Source organism: Rhipicephalus sanguineus, chromosome 3 (genome assembly GCF_013339695.2).
Source record: "Rhipicephalus sanguineus isolate Rsan-2018 chromosome 3, BIME_Rsan_1.4, whole genome shotgun sequence".
Classification (NCBI taxonomy): domain Eukaryota; kingdom Metazoa; phylum Arthropoda; class Arachnida; order Ixodida; family Ixodidae; genus Rhipicephalus; species Rhipicephalus sanguineus.
This window is the reverse complement of record NC_051178.1, coordinates 176592786-176613921: the sequence shown is the minus strand read 5'-3', so window position 1 is coordinate 176613921 and position 21136 is coordinate 176592786. Positions and strand designations below refer to the sequence as shown.

The following is a 21136-nucleotide window of genomic DNA, read 5'->3' as shown; positions in this document are numbered from 1 at the left end:
CTGCCGCAGTGCATGCCGGTACTTGTAGTACTCGGTACGTTCAGCTGCCTACAGCTGGTGCATTGGCGAGCTGCATTAACGAGCTTTAGCGGCCTTATTTGGAGGAATTGCGATGGTTGGGTTGACGTGCTGTGTACTGGAATGCTACAACAGAAGGCTGAAGCAAAATGACTCGGATTTTGCGTGTTCTCAAAGGATTTCAAGCTCCGACAGGAATGTGTGCGACAGTCAACGAAGTCGGACAGAGAGGCAACTACCGCGCACTTTCTTGTTCAACGTGTTTGTGAACTCCCTGTGCATGATGCATCGTGGTTTAGCAGTGCCCTATTGCGTCATAACAACCTTGCTGCACGAATGATGGACCGATCAGCGACAGAAAAGTTCATATAACGCGAGCTGGATCCCCTTGCCGGGCCGATCACCGCCAGCGGCGACAGGTTGGATACAACGTCCTTTCCGGGCTCAACAGATATCGCTTTAATATATAGGGAGACCTAAACCGACCTCTCACCAAATGCGATGACGACTGTCAAGCGTCTAGCATGAACGAGACCTGCGATACAAGCCAAGATTATGACTGCATGCTGTGTGTACAGCTCGCGCCGTGGAGCGCACGGCGAAAACTCGGCCGTGCCGGTATCGCAGCCAACTCCGCCGCCGGGATTTCTCTGTTCCTTTCAATATGCGATATTATTGTGAACGCATCGTAAAGCGGGCAACAGCGGTAGCAAAGCTGGACTTCTTTATGAGCGTAGGCTATTAACCGTACACTGCCGTTTCGAAGCGGTAGGCCTAGCGACGATACCGACGCCGAGCCACCAGCTGAGGCCGCCGCCGCCAGCCGGAGCGAGTTACTGCTTATCCGCCGCATTGCGTGTGCCGCCAAAATCTCTTACTGACTCATCCGTCCCTTGTACAGCAGGAAATATTATGCCATTCACGAGATTTTCGTGATGTTAACCTTTGCCAAACGGCATGAGCGGCCAGTCACTGTTCAGCGGATGCGCCTCTAACCTGCTTCACGGCGACCGTTTTATCTTCATTCACGTTTAACTTATTACTGTGATCGAAGTCCTGCGTTGACAACACAGTCTACATGGAAAGTGTCGCTTCGACAAAAAAAAGCGCAATAAGCTTCTTTTCTTGGTCCCCTTCGGCTTTTTTTTTTCTCCTGTTGTCGTACAGCGGAGAGCTCTGCGCAGTTTGGGCAAGTTATTTTCCGGATACTGTAGCTTGTGTCGCTTGCGTGCTTGGGTTCACTGGAGAAGATATTTGCTCTCATGACGACGGGACCGTGATTTCTCTTTTTTTATTACTAATATTCATTCAGCAAAACGAGGCAAGCTCATCAACCCGACGAGACCACCTCGTCACACGTAAGCACTATCAACTGTTCTTTTTTTCTTTTAGCGCTAGGATGCAGTTAACCTGAAATAAAATAACATACGTTGGAGGTGCGGACACAGTTTTCCACCGCGTTCAATCGTCTTGCGTGTCGAGGATTGGTGCAAAACGCCAATATACCTGAAACACGCAGCAAGCAGCCGCACCAGCAGCGCTCCGAGAACTACAACTAAGATGGCGACAGTGCCACTGTCGGAAACTCGCGCATGCGCAAATGGTCTGGTGGGATCGGTCTATTGTGAAGGAAATAACAAAGCATACATATAAATGCGAGCAAGTTAAGGGACCGAGAAAAGCTCACAGAAAATTAGTAAAGACACGGAATGGTTTGTTGGGGTGATATATCATGATACACAAAGCCTTCGATAAAATACACACAAATAGTGCCTTCTCAAGTGGCTATTTGCCTTACATAATCACTGATGCGTGCATGATAGAACACTTATATATGAAGGTGGGCCCGGGAAAGCCTACACATGACCATATATGGCTTCAGTCAGCGCTGCTGTTACTGCTCACAACAACGATGCTGATAATAACCATAATGATAATATGTTTGCAGACAGCGCAGCTTGAGTGGTACCCCATCGTGCGGGACTGCCTGTTGTACGTGGCCAGCGTGAGCGTGCTCGCAGTCTGCATCGCTGACAGCACTGTCCACTGGTACGTCACGGCACAGCGCTCTTTGGATAAGTTTAAGGACACCTCTTACGCTTTGTTTAATGCAGGTACATGGTGTGGTAACTGCAGCAACGGAAAACGTAAAATTATGTAGTCAGTGCCGGCGCTTGGAATCTTTCTACAAACCCGCGTTATGTGGACTTTGAAGCGCCCCATGGCTATCGCTAATAAGAATCGCGTGAACAAGAGAATATATAGAAGAACCTTGCGCACTTTCTCCAGCGTTTGATTCTTTAGTAATGTACCGTGCACGAATTTCAACTATGACATACGGATATGCGTCGACGAATACGTTGGCACCTTTCCGCGAGCGAAGGAGCGATTAATGTTTTCGTGCATATCGTTGAAAGGAAAGATAATGCAGACTTCCGCTGCACACATGTACAGCGAAGAAAAAAGAAATATGTAAAAAGGCGGCTAATAATCGCATATCTGGCTTCAACGAGAAGCATCGGGCCCGAGTATATATCAAGATAAGTGAGGCTGTGTGGAGCTGTGTCTACAGCTGTGTGTAAAGTTACGTCTACAGTGCACCATCGTGTGTGAGTTGGACGAGCGTGCGTCTCCTGGCCGTATAGGCACCTGAGGGCGGCCGCGCACATCCGGGCCGTTCGTGTTCAGCGCTTCGAAGGTCGCAGCAGCCGAGCGCAAAGGTGGCCCACGCGCCCTCTTTTGCAGGTATTCGGTGGTGGGCGTAAATGTTGAGCGAGCCAAGATGGTCGGTTGCTTCGTGCGCTGTTTGTCAACTCGCATAACGCAGGAGGTTGCGCTGTCTGAATGTTTCGCAGAAACTTGAAGCGAGGGAGCGTGATGCGTTTTATCACTTCCGCCATGCGCTGGTCATAACGCCAGCGTTCTGACAGCCAGTGTTCGTGGTCGTCGAGTGTAATCTGCATATATTTGCCCGTGGGCGCGTAACACCATGCCTGTTAATATAAATGTATGCTTAGTAACCGGATGTTTACCGCAATATATATATGGAGGATGATATCTCTGACTTTGTTTTGTGTAGTTCACAAATTCATTGTTATCATCACTATCAATGCTTCGCTTTTCGTGCGATAGTGTCTCCCGAATTCTAAAACGTTCCTCGACTCAACACTCCACCTCGACACGCGAGAATGTCGATGGTTGCACCGCCCTCGAAAGAAGTAATAACTGGGTTTCATAGGCGCTGTACTGCAATTCTTGACAAGTGTAGATCTTTGTTAAGTTGAGGGCGACGCTGTGCCCAGACAGGCCGTTATAGATACGACGACCCGTTATAAAAGGAAGGGCGCCAGATCATCATCATCATCATCATCAGCAGCAGCAGCAGCAGCATCATCATCATGGAGCGGAGCAAGAGCCTCAAATCGAGGATCGATTGAGAATGTGGGAGTGTTCTTTTTTCTTTGCGTTGATACCTGTGCACATGGCTACAAACGCACACACCGCCGTAGCCGAGTGATTGGGCCCTTTCTATACTGTTGAGCATGAAGTTACGGGCTTGAATACAAGCCCGCAGCACGGCCGCATTCCGTCATGGAAAGGGTGTACACGCGCTGAAGTGTTTTTATTTCAATCAATCAATCAATCAATCAATCAATCAATCAATCAATCAATCAATCAATCAATCAATCAATCAATCAATCAATCAATCAATCAATCAATCAATCAATCAATCAATCAATCAATCAATTAAATCAATCAATCAATCAATCAATCAATCAATCATAACGCCAGCGTTGTGACAACCAATCAAGTAATCAATGACATGCGTTACTGCACATTTAGTGTATATAACCCCATTGAATACGACGTCCTCTCAAATTGTGAAATTTATAGCTTGCATGCATAAATGAGTGTTCCCTTGTCTGACCATGTGCAGGTACGAAGCTGCATCTCTGCTGTTGCTCTTCTGCGTCTATGTCCTGGTGATGCACTACAACCCGCAGCTCAAGAGCCTGGCCGTCGCTCAGGTAGTGGGACGTCCTCTGATTGGACGCCTTTGTTATCTTTTAACTCAGCATTAGGATGGCAATGGCGAGCAGATAGTATGTCGCGTCAGGAGGCTGCGAATGCTTTACATTACAATTAACAAACCTGCGTGACCGACTCAAGTACTGACAAGTGTTATCCTATGCTGTGAATAGCAGTGATTAGGTTCATGACCTCAGTTTGTCTCTTGCTGTTTCCGTCTTATCACTGTGCGCCGCCAAACTTTCGGTATAGGGTAGTAAATTGGGTCTTTGTTCTGATGACCTGCTCAAGTTTTCTTTCTTTCAGGCCTGTATCTTTCCTTCCCTCCCTGTCACCTATCGAACTTCGTGGGCGAAAATGTGAAGTACCATCGCAAGTTTCGTTCGTTGCGAACGTAACGTATACAGAGCAGGGGCGGCGACGAGGTCGCATTGCAACTTGGCGGAGCGATTTCTGTGTCGTGTTTACTGGCCCCAGAGTGCACGTTAGTACGTGTTTGCATACGCGATGTTTGCTTCGGATGTTGCGCTGCTGTGTTTCGATGGAAGCTTGCTGGAGGCTAAAGGAAACGTAACGCAGCGTTAACGCAAGTGCCTTTGCGCAAAGGCGTACGCACGGGTGCGTGACTGTGCAGTCAGGGTTACGACTCCCGCACCAACATTTCGTCGCATTGCCTGACGGCGTACATTAGTCTAGGAGGTATGGTTGGTATGGTCTAGGAGGTATGGTCATGCAACGCGTAAGGTATCTGTTTCGGTTACTCTCCGTAATGGACACGTTATGATGGGCGTTATATAAACTATGCGTTAACACCCCTGTAACGAGATTTTGTCGCATGGCAAGCTATACTTCAAGAGATCAAACAAATTCTAAGAAGTCCGCACGCACTAAACCTGCGATTGTACATGTATATAGCTTTCCAGGCAGGGGACATACATAGGTGACTATTTATATATACAGTGGTGCTGTTAAATTGAAATTGTACACGTAGACGTACTCTTACAACTTACATGGCACTGCACGTGCGACAATCACAGTAATGTTGGCTGCTATTTGATCAGGTCATCGCACTTATGAGCTAGAAACAAAAATGCAGTTTGGTCTATTTAACGAAACCTATTATGTGTCCGAATTTGGCCACGTGACAGCACAGTGCCTCCTAAGCACTTGTATTGTAAGCGACCACACGAGTGAATAAATGCTTTAAAGGGACACTAAAGAGCAAAACGATTTTTCTCGCATTAGTAAAGTAGTCTTCCACGATAACAAAAACACCACGCTTACTGCGCGAAGACGCTTAATAAGCGAGAAAACGCGCAAAAAGAAAATACAGGTGGCGACGCCACCTTGGAATTCCCGCACCATTTGCCGTGACGTCGCATATTTTTGATGGCGCCTGCTTGGGCCTACGTAGTTCCTAATCGGTTAAATCGAAGTACATTGTCCTCTGAGGGGGCCAGAGACTTGACATAACGAGTTTGTGGAAATTTCGTCGAGCCAGTGGCGCCAAAATACGTTAAATGCTCTTTGAAGTCTTTTACGTCACGAATTACAAAGTTCGGCGCGAAATTTAAAAATGATACTTCGAACTTGGTTTTCTCCTCAAATATAATAAACCTATGGTGGTGAAATAAACTACACAAGAGTTCTCCAAGCACACTTTATAAATCTAAACCAATTCATTGTTTCTCTTTAGTGTCCCTTTAAATAGAATTTCAGGTATTCCACCGATGCACAATACAGTAACATCTTAAAGGAGTGGTGACAGAAAATTTGTGAACCTCTGTTTTTTGCTCTTAATCAATGGCTACTGACTCGATAATAGCGGCAACGAAACTCATTTGCCCCAGCGCGAGACGAATGTTTAATTATATGCTCGTATGTTACGACCGGAGGCAGTTTCGATTTCGAAGAGCACTCGGTAGCCCCGTGACGTAGATGGTCTACTTGGTAAACAAGACCGCAAGAACCAGTGACGTCAATGGCCAGCGTCTGCTATGTTGTCAGTGCTGCTGTTTCGTTTGCTGTGTTGAGCAGGTGTTGTGCGTTGCGAGTGCTTGTTTCCTCGATTGTCAAACTACGTTGCTTATCTAGTGCGGCGATGGACGAAAGAGCTGGCAGGAGTGTAAAAATCAGTAAGAAAAGCTCGATTCACTTTGCGAATCTCACCGGTAGCTGCGATTTTGTTCTTGTAGTCGTTGTCCAACTGAGGCGACGTTTTCCGCCAGGCTTGGAGTAGCCGCAGCATTAGACGTGCTGAAACATTTTCGCTCCGATCATTCGTAAAGTAGCAGGATGAGAAGTGACGAAGGAAGCATTGAAATCACAACGTTGGCACTCTGTAACAGTGTTTATGCGTAACATGCAAATGACGTGATGTACGCTTTACTGACTCGTATTTATATCAGGCAACGCCGCGTTCTCAAGGCATACCAATCCCACGTACGCACGTTGGAGGGTCGAAGCAGTTATCTGTCCACTACGCAATATGATCCCGGCAGCAGAGAGCTTTAGTTCGTCTGTAGACTTCCTGTCGTTTGCGGGTACCTGGTTACCGGAGCTGTTGACGGCTGCAGCGGCAGCAGCAACTGCGTACAACTGCGGAGCCCGTAGCGACATCTTGTGGCGTTTTGTCCAACTACAGTAATTTTTTTTTTCGATTTTTTCCGTCGCATTGTAGTTCTTGTCGGGAAAAAAAGCAATGAGAATACTGTGAGTTGCTAATTATCTCATTGCAAATGCTTTACATAGAATCAGTAAGCGGTTAAGTCGCTGCGATGTTATATTGTAGGTCTCTGGTTAGGCTACGCATCATCAGGTGTCGCTACCAGCTTTGTCGGTCTCCTACACGCCTCCGGTAACCCGGCCAGAAGTCGTGACGTACGTGGTATCCACTCGGTGACCTCATCGTCTTTTGCTTCTATTTCCGATCCGGCACTTTCACGAACTTCAAAACTCAATTAAAATACCTTTTAGGCTGTATTTGTGGCTGATATTGTACAGATGGCACCTATATGCACCCATTAGTGTGATTCAACAGTCAAATTGTGTCCGAATTTTTGTGTCACCACTCCTTTAATGTATTTTACCGACATCGGGCAATGAGGGAAAAAAAAGAAGAAAAAGATGTTCTCTTGCGACATCCGTGCGTATTGTCCTGATTGTTTTGGTTTGATTCCTTCTCGTGGCTCTTTTTCGCCTGTGACGTATAGATGCTAGCCTTGTAGCAACATCCACTTACAACAAGCGCATGCAGACCTTCAGCACAGCACGATACGCACCCGCACAGTACCATCTGAGCAGGCGCAGTTTGCGCGCTTTGCTTTTCCGGGTGGGAGCGCCATGGTATGTGTTTACATATTTGAAGGCACGCTATACGCACCTACACTGTACGGGAAAAGTAATTGCATGTGCGATGGCTGCTACTTGTATTACTTTGGCTGTTATTGATTTCACGGCGCTAGCGTCTCTGTCAGATATATTATTTCTCATGCGCTCGCGCTGAAATATATTCCTCTTCGTCCACCACATGCGATCCAGAAATTAATGATTATATTTGCCTTATCTTTCCATTGATTACACTGAAGTCTCAAGCGATAGTGAGTTGCAAGTGCAGTTAAACAGTCCCATGTCGTGTTTGTTAGTGTTTTTGTTTTATTTAGCAAACAACGGCGCTCTATTCCACATTAGACCAGCTAAGCAATCTCCCCGTAACAAAAACCGAAATTCTGGTATACCGGCCCTGTACGGACATCGTCGTGATAGTCCATAAAAGGTTTCTGCGTTGAGATAACGGATTGTGCAACGAATTGTGACTAGCTGACACAGCTGACACAGCTGACTGTGTGATGGTACGCTTATGTATATGCGACATTCGTATTGTGTGAGACAGTGCTATTATATTTGACAGAGCTCGTGACATCGCCTACGCACATATTTTGATGCTGTTCATTCCGCCCCCTTTTTTATTTTATTTCGTTTCTTTCAGAATTAGAATAATATTGTATTGCTATAAGTGAAGTTATTACAAAATCAATACACAGGAAGGGAGACTCAAAATTAATACACGGGGTCGGAGACTGTGTAGGGACCTCCTAATTCTGTCTCCGACTGTCCAACCTATTAGATGCGAAGTATCTTATGGCGGAGTTCAATCCGGTGGTGGTGGTGGTGGTGGTGTGCGGCGTGACCACCCTTAATGCGCATGCACATACCCTCTCCCCCTCTCCACATCCCCTCTCCCCTTCCCCCTCTCCACTTTCCCTCTCCCTCCCCTCTCCACTTCCCCTCTCCTCTTTCCCCTCTCCACTTTACCTCTCCCCTTTCCCCTTTCCACTCTTCCTCTGAAACGCGGGCTAGACATACCGAAATTCTCTCCTGCGCAACGCCGCGATGAGCACCAGCGCATGCCCGTCCCCTCCCCCTCTCTCTCCTTTCCTACGCTGCCCCCCTCTCGCACGCCTGCCGACTGCGTTCCCCGCTCGCCCTGTAAGAATTAACGGCCAGGCTAAAGGGAAGACAAGACGCGCGTAGCGTTCCTCTTCGGTTTCCACGACGCCAGGTCGGTAGCATGCCCAAAGAACGCCAACGGAACGCGATCGTGCAAGTGCTCCGGCTTCGCATCGCCTCATGCTCCCTGTTATGTCCGGTGTTGTCGTCGGCCCATAGACGTACGCGTGGGTCGCGGTAGTCTCAAAAAGCGTAGACAGCCTCGAACGGTTAAAAACAAGTTTATTCCTACTCGGATGGAGGCGGCAGCCGAACTGCCGGGGGAAACGATCGGTGGCTCGTTTGAGCCGAGCGGGGGAAGGAGAGGAGTCAACATCTGGAAGTAGTTTCAGCATCCGGTCCTTCGCGGGGCTCGCTCGTGACACAGGGAGTGCTTCGAACACAACATCTCCTCCCTCCTTAGATTGTCGCTTGGAAGCGATCTGGGGGCCGCCGTGGGCGCGTGGACGCTCTGGGCGCACTAGGAAGAGAAGCCTCCGCTCGCTGGGTGTCGCTTCTCTTGTGTTCAGAGCCGGCGGGCGGCGGCGCCGATTCTTCTGGTGCGAGATGCCAGGCTAAGTGGGACGAAGCTTCCGTCGAGGTGGCTGCTTGAATGGGAGGTTCCCTTGGCAAATTACCTGAACGACGTAGCTGATTAAGGTGGCGGCGTGTGGCCTTTCCGCCGATGTCGACGAGCCATGACCGCAAACCTATGCGTTTGAGTGCCGTCGCTTCAACCCAGCCGGGCTTTCTGTGGAACTGGCGGGCGTATATGCGCTGTCCACTTTCAATTCTCCTGCTACGCGGGAGCTTTTCTTCCTCCGACGGTGTTTTCGCTGAGGGCTCCGGGACAATTGCTGTCAGCTGGGTTCTCATTTCTCGTCCGAACATCAATTTCGCTGGCGTTTGATCAGTAGTGCTTTGAACAGTGTTGTGCTGTCTGAAGAGAAAGCGCGCGATGCGGCGTTGCATTGTCCCAGTCTGATCTTTAGTAAGGGCGCGTTTTAGCTCAGCCACGTAGCGCTCGGCTTGTCCGTTCGTCGCCGGGTGGTAAGGAGCTGATGTAACAGACGAGACGCCGTTGTCGCTGTAGAACTTGAGAATCTCCGCGGACACAAACGGAGTGCCGTTGTCCGAGACCACCTTGCGCGGTAGACCGAACGTTGCAAACAACGACCGCAGACTGTCGATAACTGCTGCCGATGTCGTTGTAGCCATTTGTTTTACCTCAAGCCACTTGGTGTATGCGTCTACAACCACCAGGAATGAGCATCCTTCGATAGGTCCAGCAAAATCAATGTGCAGGGTGTGCCAAGGCGCGTCTGGTCTTTCCCATTCAGGAATAGGGGCTCTTGGCGGACTTCTGTGGTTGCATTGGCAAGGCTGGCAATCTTTAACTGTCGATTCTATATCACCGTCGATACCAGGCCACCACATATAACTTCTGGCACACTTTTTCATGGCAACAATGCCTCGATGACCTGCGTGGACAAGCGACATGGCCTGTTCGCGAAGTGCCGCTGGAATTACAACTCTTGATCCCAAGGTGACGCAACCGCGATGAGTGCTCAACTCCGTAGCTCGCTTGCGGTAAGCGTTGAAGTGTTCACCCTTTAGCTTCTGCACGTTGCCTTCTTGTATAGCTGCATAGACTTCCTTCAAGACAGTGCACTCCTGCGTTGACGCTGCTACCGTGTCAGCTGTTAGCGGAGGGTTCGGCAGCGCCTCGAACATGAGTATATCACCCGGCAGGGGTGGTTCATCCATTGTGGTGTCTAGCGGCAGGCGGCTTAGTGCGTCGGCGTTCTGGTGTTTCTTCCCAGTGCGATGTACGAGTTCGTAATCGTACGACGACATCTTGATGCACCATCGTGTCATTCGCGGCGACAAAGTCTGTGGCATTGGCTTCTGGGGACCCATAATACCCAATAAGGGCCGGTGATCTGTTATGAATGTCACTTTTCGGCCCGTGATGTACTGCCGAAAGTGATCTGCTGCGTAGACGATGGCAAGTCCCTCTTTATCTAGCTGGGAATAATTCCTCTCTGCCTGCGATAGGGTGCGCGATGCGAAAGCGATCGGGGCTTCCCGTCCATGGTCGTCAGCTTGGGAGAGGACTGCTCCCACTCCGTATGGTGATGCGTCACAGGCTAGCAGTAGGGGTCTCCTTTCGTCGTAGTGTCGCAGAACTGTAGACTTACGAAGTAGTTGCTTAAGGGCAACAAATGACTCTTGGTGGCGTGGCGACCAAGTCCATGGGACTTCTTTCTGCAGGAGCTGGTATAGATCGTTGGCCACTGTAGCTCGATGTTCTAGGAAACGGTCGTAGAACGTTAATAGCCCTAAGAACGACTGCAGTTCTTGCTTGTTAGTAGGCGCTCGTGCTTCAGTAATTGCTCGCACTTTGTCTTCAGTGGGATGGATACCCTGCGCGTCAATTTGATGTCCAAGAAACTTCACTTCAGGCACCGCAAAAACACATTTTTCTTTGCTGATGCGCAAGTTAGCATTTGATAGCTTTTCCAAAATGAGCTCCAAGCGTTCTGTGTGCTCTTCATAGGAAGCGCCACCGACAATAACATCGTCCAAGTAGACGCAAACGCCAGGGATCCCGCTAAGTGTAGACTCCATAAATTTCTGGAAGATTGCTGGCGCAGCAGATATTCCGAATGGTAGCCTTTTAACTTTGTAGAGACCCTTAATGGTGTTTATCGTGAGCAGTTCAGACGTTGATTCGCTCACCTTCAGCTGCTGGTAGGCTTGTGTCAAGTCCAGGGTGCTGAAGATTTTTCCACCACGAAGCGTGCTAAAAACCTCTTCCGGTGTCGGCAGTGGGTAGGAAGATGCTTTTGTCGCCAGGTTGACAGTGCTCCGGTAGTCTCCGCAGAGGCGTAGGGTACCGTTCTTCTTTCGGACGACAACGAGTGGTGTAGCCCATTCCGAATGTTGCGTCGGTTCGATGATCCCTTGTTCCTGCAGTCGGTCAAGCTCATTCTCGACTGACGTTCGTAGGGCGAAAGGCACCGACCTAGCTTTCAAAAATTTCGGCGTCGCATCCTCCCGAAGCTCCAGTGTGACTGGAGGTCCGTTGTTTCCAGGTATTTCTTCGGAGAAAACCGCTTTGTACTTCTGTTGAAGCTCCTCCACTGACGGATAGGTGGGTGTGTGGTGAACTCCGCCAATGACCACTCCAAGAGGGGTGAACCAATTTCGTCCTAAAAGGCTTGATCCGGAACCGTGAACGACCAGCAAGGGGAGCTGATGGGTCTGACCGTTGTAGCACACGTCTACGTTGGCACAGCCCAGTAGTGGAAGAGAATGTCCGGACCACGTTCTCAGCTGCGTGTCGTCTTGCTGGAGAGCTGGTGCGTTCTCACGCCAAGTGGCGCGAAAAGTGTCCTCGCTGATGAGCGTACATGCTGCTCCGGAATCCACCTCAAACCTGATAGGGCGCTGGTGTACCAAGATTTCAGTCGTAATCTTCGGTCTCGTGCCGAGGTTCACAACGGCGTTCAAGTCATATAGTACCGATGACGTTAGTGCTGTTCGGCTTTTATCTTGGGTCTGGCCCTCCTGTGCGTCGACATTGTTGTTCCGTTGCACTGAAGTCTTCGGTCGGAGCTGTTTGCGCTTCGTGATGCATGCCTTTTCAATGTGTCCCAGTTTGTGGCAAAAATTGCAGGTCGCTGTCTTGTATCGACATACCTGGGGATCGTGCATGTCGTCGCATCGCCAACAGCGCTGTGTCTTTTTGCTTGATTTCGCCTTAGACGTGGAATGACCTGACTGCTCACTGGTGTGATGCACCGGCTCGACGTTCCGTCGAATATCCCTCTGCTGGTGACCGGCGCTCTCCGCTCGTTGGGCGATGTTGTAGGCTTTGGAGAAGGTGAGACCCGTCTCCGCGAACAGGCGTTGTTGTAGGCCTTCGTCACGCAGTCCGCACACAAAACGGTCACGCAACATAACGTCCAAGGGGAGCATAGTGGTGTTAGCAGGTGTGGCAGTCGATCCTCCCTCCTGCGCAGTAGCTGAAGTTGTCGCGGTCAACGTCCCGAAATTGCAGTCAGCAGCGAGCTTTTTGAGAGCCGCTACGTATTCGGCCACTTTTTCGCCTTCCAGTTGGTCTCGCCGTTGGAAGCGGGCTCGACAGTAGACCTCCGATGGCCTTGGGTCATAGTGTTCTTGTAGCGCTGCTACGATGTCGTCGTAGTCAACGGTTGCTGGAGTGCGTGGCTGAATCAGGGCACAGACTGTGTCGTATGTCTGCTCCCCACACAGCGTTAGCAGGTTGGCTCTCTTCATTGCTGCATCAGTGATGTTGTTAGCCTCGAAGTAAAATTGAAGGCGTCCAAACCACGATGACCATGATGAGCCGTTGAATTCGGGTAGCCGATTTGGGAGCCCGTGCGTAGCCATAGCTTGTAGCTTGTCAATATCGTTGCGTAGCGTAGGTCCAAATCCACTTCCTCGTCGCCACTGTTATGTCCGGTGTTGTCGTCGGCCCATAGACGTACGCGTGGGTCGCGGTAGTCTCAAAAAGCGTAGACAGCCTCGAACGGTTAAAAACAAGTTTATTCCTACTCGGATGGAGGCGGCAGCCGAACTGCCGGGGGAAACGATCGGTGGCTCGTTTGAGCCGAGCGGGGGAAGGAGAGGAGTCAACATCTGGAAGTAGTTTCAGCATCCGGTCCTTCGCGGGGCTCGCTCGTGACACAGGGAGTGCTTCGAACACAACACTCCCCTTTAGCGGGAAATGGTGTAATTTTTCTTACCCTCTTTCCTTTTCCCCACTACAGGATAGCCAGCAAAATATATTTTCTGGTTATGCCCCCTGCCTTGTATGTGTTCGTGTCTCCCTTTTTTTTTTCGCCGATGCAAGACTTTTACTTATTTGTAGTATACGTCAAGAGTCGCTATGGAAAGGTTTATACAGGAAATGTGCATTATCATTGCTCACATTTTTCATTACCACTCTCTATACTGGGCATGCCTCGCTATGCAGTCTTAAACTTTAGTCATTACCGATGATCGCAGGTAGACGACATTGTGGCGTACATAAAGTCCGAGAAGTCAGCGGAGCGACCAGGAAAAAGCAAAGCCCCGGCGGACCCAGCCGCAGCCACCGGCGCTTCTGCAGTGAGCGAGGTGGCGGCGCCCCTTCTCTCCACCAACCACGTCTCACAGTCTCCGATCAAGTCTACTGCTGCAGTGGTCCCGAGAAGCGGTAGCCAGGCAAGATTGGGCGTAGACACCGAGAATGGCTACGACGACGTAAGCGGCGGGACCCGTCCGTTGATGAGGCCAGACCGCCACACACAAGTCGTCGCCGTTGAGATCAACGGCGGTGAGATGCGGGCTCGTGTACCCGATCTTCCACTTACGTCCAGGACATCTTTCACATTCTTGCGCAGCCTTATGCTGTTTCGCGCGGGGATAGATAGATAGATAGATAGATAGATAGATAGATAGATAGATAGATAGATAGATAGATAGATAGATAGATAGATAGATAGATAGATAGATAGATAGATAGATAGATAGATAGATAGATAGATAGCAAAGAGATAAAATGTAGGGAAGTAGAACTCTCGGGAGATTTACATACGTATGTGTGTGTTTATGTCGTTGGTGTTTATTTGAGTGTGCGTGCGCGTACACTTTAGGTACACATCGATAACCGCCCATGACATGGGCGGTGAACAGCTTGCGCCATAATGCGCAGTTTGTGGGTTAGGCTCCTACTGGCGCCAAGTTGTTTCATCGTCCAGTTTCATCGCTCTTTAGCTTTATAATGTCTACGCTTCAATTAACTATTAACCCTTTCTCTCCAGTTGACGAGCTTAGTGGTCATGCGATTTTGTATCAAAATGACCGATGACGACTATACTCGTCCTCAACCAAAATTGGTCCCACATAGAACCAATGGCGACTATTCACGTCATGGTTGTGTTACTTGACTTTAGATGGCCACACTTGTACATGTTGTGCTATTTGTGTCTCGGCTTTCATTTCATTGCCTTCTTTCATTGTATTACCATGCAGGAAGCCAGCGCAGAGCTATCTTCTTTTACGCAATTTGTGAAATAAAGAAACCCCATTGAATTGAAATAATGGTACTGTTCTATTAATAAAAACAGCTCTACAAATCGAGCGAAAAAAGATTTCCGGTAAATTTGGTACAATTTTCTTCTTTTTTAACGGTAGGGGAAGGGTTAAATGTCACTACACCTCTACGGTCTTTAGTTTCATTATTAGATGGCTATATATGGCTGAACCTATGAGGAACGTGTACGATAGCTGACAAGTTACTTTGATCACGAGAGTTACAGTGCCTTCTTTTAAACTTACGATGGTCGCCTAAAACGCAGTGCGGAGACAACGCGATTACCTAACTTTCAACTAATACCTTTACATGACATTTTCTTGAGGTACTGGAAACGATGAACTACATTCCCATGTTCTTCTATTTATTTGCCTACCACAGAGGCGGAAGTGGATTTCGTGAAACCCCAAGCCTCTTCAGAGGCGCAATCATGCACCGACAAACCCAGTAGCCGTGGGTGCCTGTCCCGCACGTGGTGTCTGGTCACACTCCCTGCGTCGCTGCTGTTTCGTGTCACGGTGCCGGACTGTCGACGCTGGCCGCGCATGTTCCCGCTCACTTTCATCATGGCCGTGGTCTGGATCGGCCTGCTGTCCTACCTTTGTGCCTGGATGGTCACCGTCATTGGTACGATAGAACGCGCTCGAGAGTAATGTACCCGAAGGTGACAAATCGGGTGGAACACGTCGTCCAATGCTTTCGGACATCGTCTTGCCGTCCCGCTCTCCTTTTAAATGCGAAGCATTTCTCAGCGGCGGCATGTCCCGCGTGCTCGTCGGCGTCCGCACTCACACTGCGCACTCTCCGCACTCCGCACTCACTCCGCACTCACTCCGCACTCACTCTCCACTTCTCTCGTATCACCTGCTTGCGCTTCTCCTGCGTTCTCGCTTCTGCTCTCACGGCGCATGCGCTACTCTCCTCCTCTCATCACTCTAGTCTCATCTTCTCTCCTCACCAGCGAATGCAGAAATACATGAAACATGGCCTCAGCAACGACGCGGACACACGCGCTTCAGGCAGGGTCACTGGGGAGACAGGGGATTGGAATGCAAGGTAAACGAACTCGTCGGACGGGTTGGTCGGCGGGCGGCTTGTGACGTCAAATTCTTGCGCGCAGGCCTGAAAAGTTCTAGGAGGTATTGGCTGAGCGCTACGCGCGTTCAGTTCAGCGCTTGCTTCGGCTCACTCCGCTTGACTCCGTTGATGCTTCCGATGAAGTGTGATGGAAGCAACAGTCCCGTCAGTTAGTGGGTTGGCGCAAGCAAGCGTTAGCATCAGACGTACGTACATCGACGAGGCCATGGGTGACTACCAAAAGCAATACGCAGACACACATCCTTTCATGCTCATTGGCGACTTTAATGTCAATGTCATGAAGAGCGACTGGATAGTTGAATACATGTCATCACACCACTCGCTGCAACACGTATCACACGACGACCGAAAACAACAGCCAACTACCATTCACGGCACATGCATTGATCACGTCTTCACCAATTTCAAGATCCACCCACTGCACCAAGATCCCCTCACGGTTCACTTCAGCGACCACAAAGCCATCCTCTTCAAAGCAGAGTGCACACCTCAAGTACTAGACGCTGCTCAATAAAGACCTTCGTTAACCGTTTCACCTTCGTCTACGCAATTAAAACAACGGAACCCCCCCCCCCCTCCGATGCTTCGCATCACCTCAGGGTTGGTTCCCTTCGGGAAGATGTTAAATATTTTTAGCACCGAGATTTTTCCCGGTTTAATTCAATAACACAGGTCAGCTTCGGCATTGCGAGGTTAAATATCCACTGCAAAACTGTGTTCATGATATGTAACATTCATTACAATCTTGGTTCGAACCGCCTTCATGTATGCTCGCGCGTGTGTTTGCATATATATATATATATATATATATATATATATATATATATATATATATATATATATATATATATATATATATATATATATATATATATATATATATATAGTAGCGAAGCGTTCCTACTGAGTAATGGGTCGTCCTCTCGAGCGCCTTCCAGTGGGTCGTTCTCTTCTCTGAGAGCACGCTCCTCGTGCAGAGAGTCGGCCCCGCTTTGACTGTCGCTGCCGTGCGCCGCCGCTGAGTCCCCGTTAATAAACGTCTTGACAATATATATATATATATATATATATATATATATATATATATATATATATATATATATATATATATATATATATATATATATATATATATATATATATATATATATATTTCGCGGGGATGGTTAACCTCCCTCCCAACCAATAGCCCGAACCGGCGCTTTGTTTCGTTATAAGCATAGACGTTGACATCGGTGAAATAAAGTTCGGGAGCTCTAAACTTACTTTGCTATATTAGATAATTCGTTGTATCACTGTTTTTAAGCTGACATTCGTATGAATTGTTCTCCGTGACTATGAGCTGCAAGTGAGGAGGCTAACTCTTGCGATTTTTATCTTTCTCGTGTCTTTGTCGTAGGCTATACGCTGAACATACCAGATTCGGTGTCCGGCCTCACCATTCTCGCGGCTGGGATAAGCGTACCTGAGATCATCACCACGGTGCTCATTGTTAAAATGGGTGAGCCTGCCGTCGTTTGTTTGTCCTATGGATATTTTTAAGATGTCCTTACTTAAGATGGAGGTTCATCCCCTTCTTCTATCTAATCAGAAGCACACGTAACGCAGAAATTCCCCTTTCGGCGGGATCACTTTACATATTTCTAGAAAAGTGGTTGTTATCAAAGGAAAAGTTGAATACTAGTGATGGTTGGCAGTCTATTTTTATATGGGCAATAAATGTTTTCACAACAAAAAATAAAAACAAAGAAGAATAAGCTCTATCCGCAGCAAGAACGCCAATAAGCGCACATTGAACTTCTAACGCGATGAAAACGATAGCTTTCTAGGAAATATAACTATATTGACAATAAGACTTTTTATTGGACTGGAAAAACTTTATTTAGGTCACCCAAGAAATATAAGTATATTTCATTAAAACTGTACATTATTGAAGCTATTATTTCTGGGTCTTTATATGCACAGTGTAACACCAGGAGTGGAAAGGAAAATATACAGTGACTGCCGCTGGCTGCAATGTGACTCTCGAGGAATGACAAATATCAACTCACTAACTTCGGTGTTAATGACAACGCGGACTAATTGATTGACGTATTACATCCTAAATTTTCTAGCGATGGTATAAAGCGCTACTAAGAACGAAGACTTTTAGAAGGACAGACAACAAGGCGCTTCCTGTATTCCTCCAAAGTCTCCGTTCTTAGTAGCGCTTTACCATCACGAACGTTTATCGACACGCTGAACTGGCAGTCATTTTAAATTTTCTGCACATGTGCGAGTACGCCTGCTGACTTGAGGTCTTCCAATCAGTTTTTCTTCGTTAGTAAGCGACTGATAAACGCGGGTTTCACGCAACTCTGTAGGCGATGCAGCACGTACATCAGCAGTCATACTTGTTCTGAGCAAACGTGAACATCGTTCGCAGGTTTCGGCAACATGGCGTTCAGCAACCTGATCGGGAGCAACATCTTCGACATCCTGTTCTGCTTGGGCCTTCCCTGGTTGGTGAAGACGTTGTGCAACACCGGAGGCCGGTTGCGCATCAACAGCGGCGCACTGACTTACACGACGCTTACGCTGTTGGGCACGACCGTGCTCATGCTAGTCACACTGTGTGCCGCTAGGTGGCGCCTCAACTGGCGCGTGGGCCTCGTCTGCCTGGGACTGTACGTCGCCTTCCTGACGTTGGCGTGCTGCTACGAGCTCAACTACTTCGGACCTTTCAACCCGCCCACGTGCAGGGAATAGGGCGGAGATCGATGGATCTCTGTGCAGAAACACTTGTGACGTGCATTGTGCCACTTGAACTTCAACATAGCAACGAACCAGACTTTTGTAGTGGCCTCGTGTGCCGTTTCGTTCGTCCTCGTGTTCATTTCACGGCGCCTACCTTACATGGACATCGTACCAAGAATTGACTATGAAGCACGCCGTGGTGGGGGACTCCAGATTCATCATGACTACCTGCGGCACTTTAACGTGCGTCTGATAAGCGTGGTGCACGCCCATTTCTGCCCAATCGGAATGGGACCGTCACGACCAGGATGGGAAACGCGATCTGAGAGCCTCTGTTTGCCGTGAGCGAGTAGCAGTGCGAAGGCATTATGTTTGTTGTTTGTGTTATCGACAATAGTATGTCTGTAAGGGCTCCAAACTCACATGCTCTTCGCTTGTAGGGACTATATGTCATTGACCGGCCACCTTCGCTACATGTTCAATATTTCGTATGGACTTCTCTTTTGTGAACTTCAGCTGTAGACACTTTTTTCAAAATGTTTATAAGCGAAGTTCGGAATGCTTACAAGCGCTAGTGTACGAGATGCTTTGAGGATGCCGGCCTCAGTCCTAAGATCGTATACGTAGGACCGTTATCGTTCGTACTGTTGTTACGCTGCAAAACACGAGCGTGTTAAAGTGTGCTTACCTGGAAATGTACTTGTAGGCACCGTAGTTACTTCCAAGCTACACGTTAACAGTTCCTAGACTTTGTACCTGCGGACAAGTGCTGACATACGAATACATTTTTACTCGCGGTTATAACTTGAGGACCAAGACGACGGGTTCGCGCTTCACTGAGGTTGCGAATCTTGGCGACGTAGTACCGTTGTGACAGCAATACATATATACACTATTCACTTCTTGTTACGAATAACGTAATAGTTCTTAAACAGAGACGTTATTGTTTAGAGCATGCATGATATATGTATAGAGCATTTTCGATGGGAGCTTTCGTTCCCGTGGCATAGACAGTAAGCTAAGAATTGGATGGATACTTAGGAAGCGAATTGCGGTAAACACACCGATATACGGTCGGTTGGGTACCCTGCATCAAGGAATGTGAAAAGGGACTGAAATATGAGCAGGAGGAGAGAAGTGGCGCCTGACCTGACAGGCGTTGGTAGATTTGTGTGTATACCCTCTTGACCACTGCCGTAAGGATTGATAGTATCCGAAGATGACTGAGATTGCGTTCGATTTCGCGACAGAAGAGAGCCCTGTCCTGGCTCTCGTCAACTTTTCAAGGCCATACTGCAATGTTTTGTTAACATTTCTCACAAGAAGGATACCAGCAATCGACATTAATTTGTACATTCATACTTGTAACCGCTTAAATATGCGGTTTAATCTTACCATAATCCAATTAAAGTTCGCCAGGGAGTTGCACTGTTTTTAATGTTATGTTGGCTTTTGATATACATTGAATGACAGGTTGACCGTTAGGTATCGTGCGTTAACTTTCGACCATCGAAATCATGGTAGCTACGACAATTTAAAGCGCACATAACGCGTTTAAAAGCTCAACAATCAGAACGACGACAATAACAACAGTAGCGGCAAAAAAAAAAAAAAAAAAAAAGAAGAAAGTAATGATGCATTTACCGCAGTAACTTCGCGCTCTGGTTTAACTTCTTTGTTGAACTTAAGACTACTGCAGAGATGATTCTGTAAAATGAGCATCTATAAATTCCCCCAGAAAGTACTGTTGACATTATTTTCGGAGCCTGCGTCACCAGTTCTCCAGAGTGAAATTACACAAAGTTAAAAGAGAGCATATTTCTGCGACTGGATTAAGTAAAAAAGAAACTGATGCTTTCACGGCGATATCACGTCTATATTGCGGCCAGTTGCACAGAAACCTGCTAATTGCCGGACCAAAGAAAAAAAAAAAGCTTCGATCTCTTTAGGGCATTTAGTTTCACACATCTGGCGAAAAACTTTGTTGCTCATTAATCCGCCATCGCTTTATTAATGGCATACCCCAGCGTGATCGGGAGATTTCGAGAAATACGTAACCAGTGATGTACAAAACTTATTTCAATATGTGATATGCAACAAACTATCTTTTATTGGCTGTGCATCTGTGGCAGAGTCTTACGATTTCTTTCTGCCTTCGCATTCGTCATTCATTCGTCGTGCCGCAGTTCATTTAGTGACACTGAAAATGTTGTAAATAACTCAAATAAATATTGAAAGGGGGGCCACACAGACCCGTATAAATGAAACCGCCTTTCGGTTTACTTCTCTTGACAGCCTGAAACGCTGCTGTGTTTCGGGCGTGTTCTCACACGAAGATGGATAAATATTAAAGCCATGCAGACAAGGACACGTAATAATTGTTGGGGTCTTATGTCCCAAAACCACGATATGATTGTAAGAGACACCGTAGTGGAGAGCTCCGGAAATTTCGACCACCTGAGCTTCTTTAACGTGCACCTAGGTCTAAGCACAGGGGCCTCCAGCATTTTGCCTCCGTCGAAATGCGACCGCCGCGGCCGGGATTCGATCCCGCGACCTTCGCGAGTCACCGTTGGAGCGTCATAACTACAAGACCACTGCGGCGGGTCGACAAGGACACAAATAAGGACAACACGATAGCGCCTTGTGGCATCTGCGTGT

General features: G+C 48.0%; 1 protein-coding gene across 1 annotated transcript in view; it reads left to right on the top strand.

The window, feature by feature from the left end:
- LOC119387714 (sodium/potassium/calcium exchanger 5) overlaps positions 1–20051 on the top strand; it is a 46395-nt gene extending 26344 nt beyond the window's left edge. Inside the window, exons 6-11 of the mRNA XM_049413620.1 lie at positions 1967–2067; positions 3956–4046; positions 13573–13882; positions 15023–15268; positions 17139–17240; positions 18165–20051. Coding sequence (XP_049269577.1) covers positions 1967–2067; positions 3956–4046; positions 13573–13882; positions 15023–15268; positions 17139–17240; positions 18165–18487 — 1173 coding nt within the window. The 3' untranslated portion in view covers positions 18488–20051. The remainder of the gene's footprint in view (positions 1–1966; positions 2068–3955; positions 4047–13572; positions 13883–15022; positions 15269–17138; positions 17241–18164) is intronic.
- The last annotated feature ends 1085 nt before the right edge of the window (positions 20052–21136 follow it).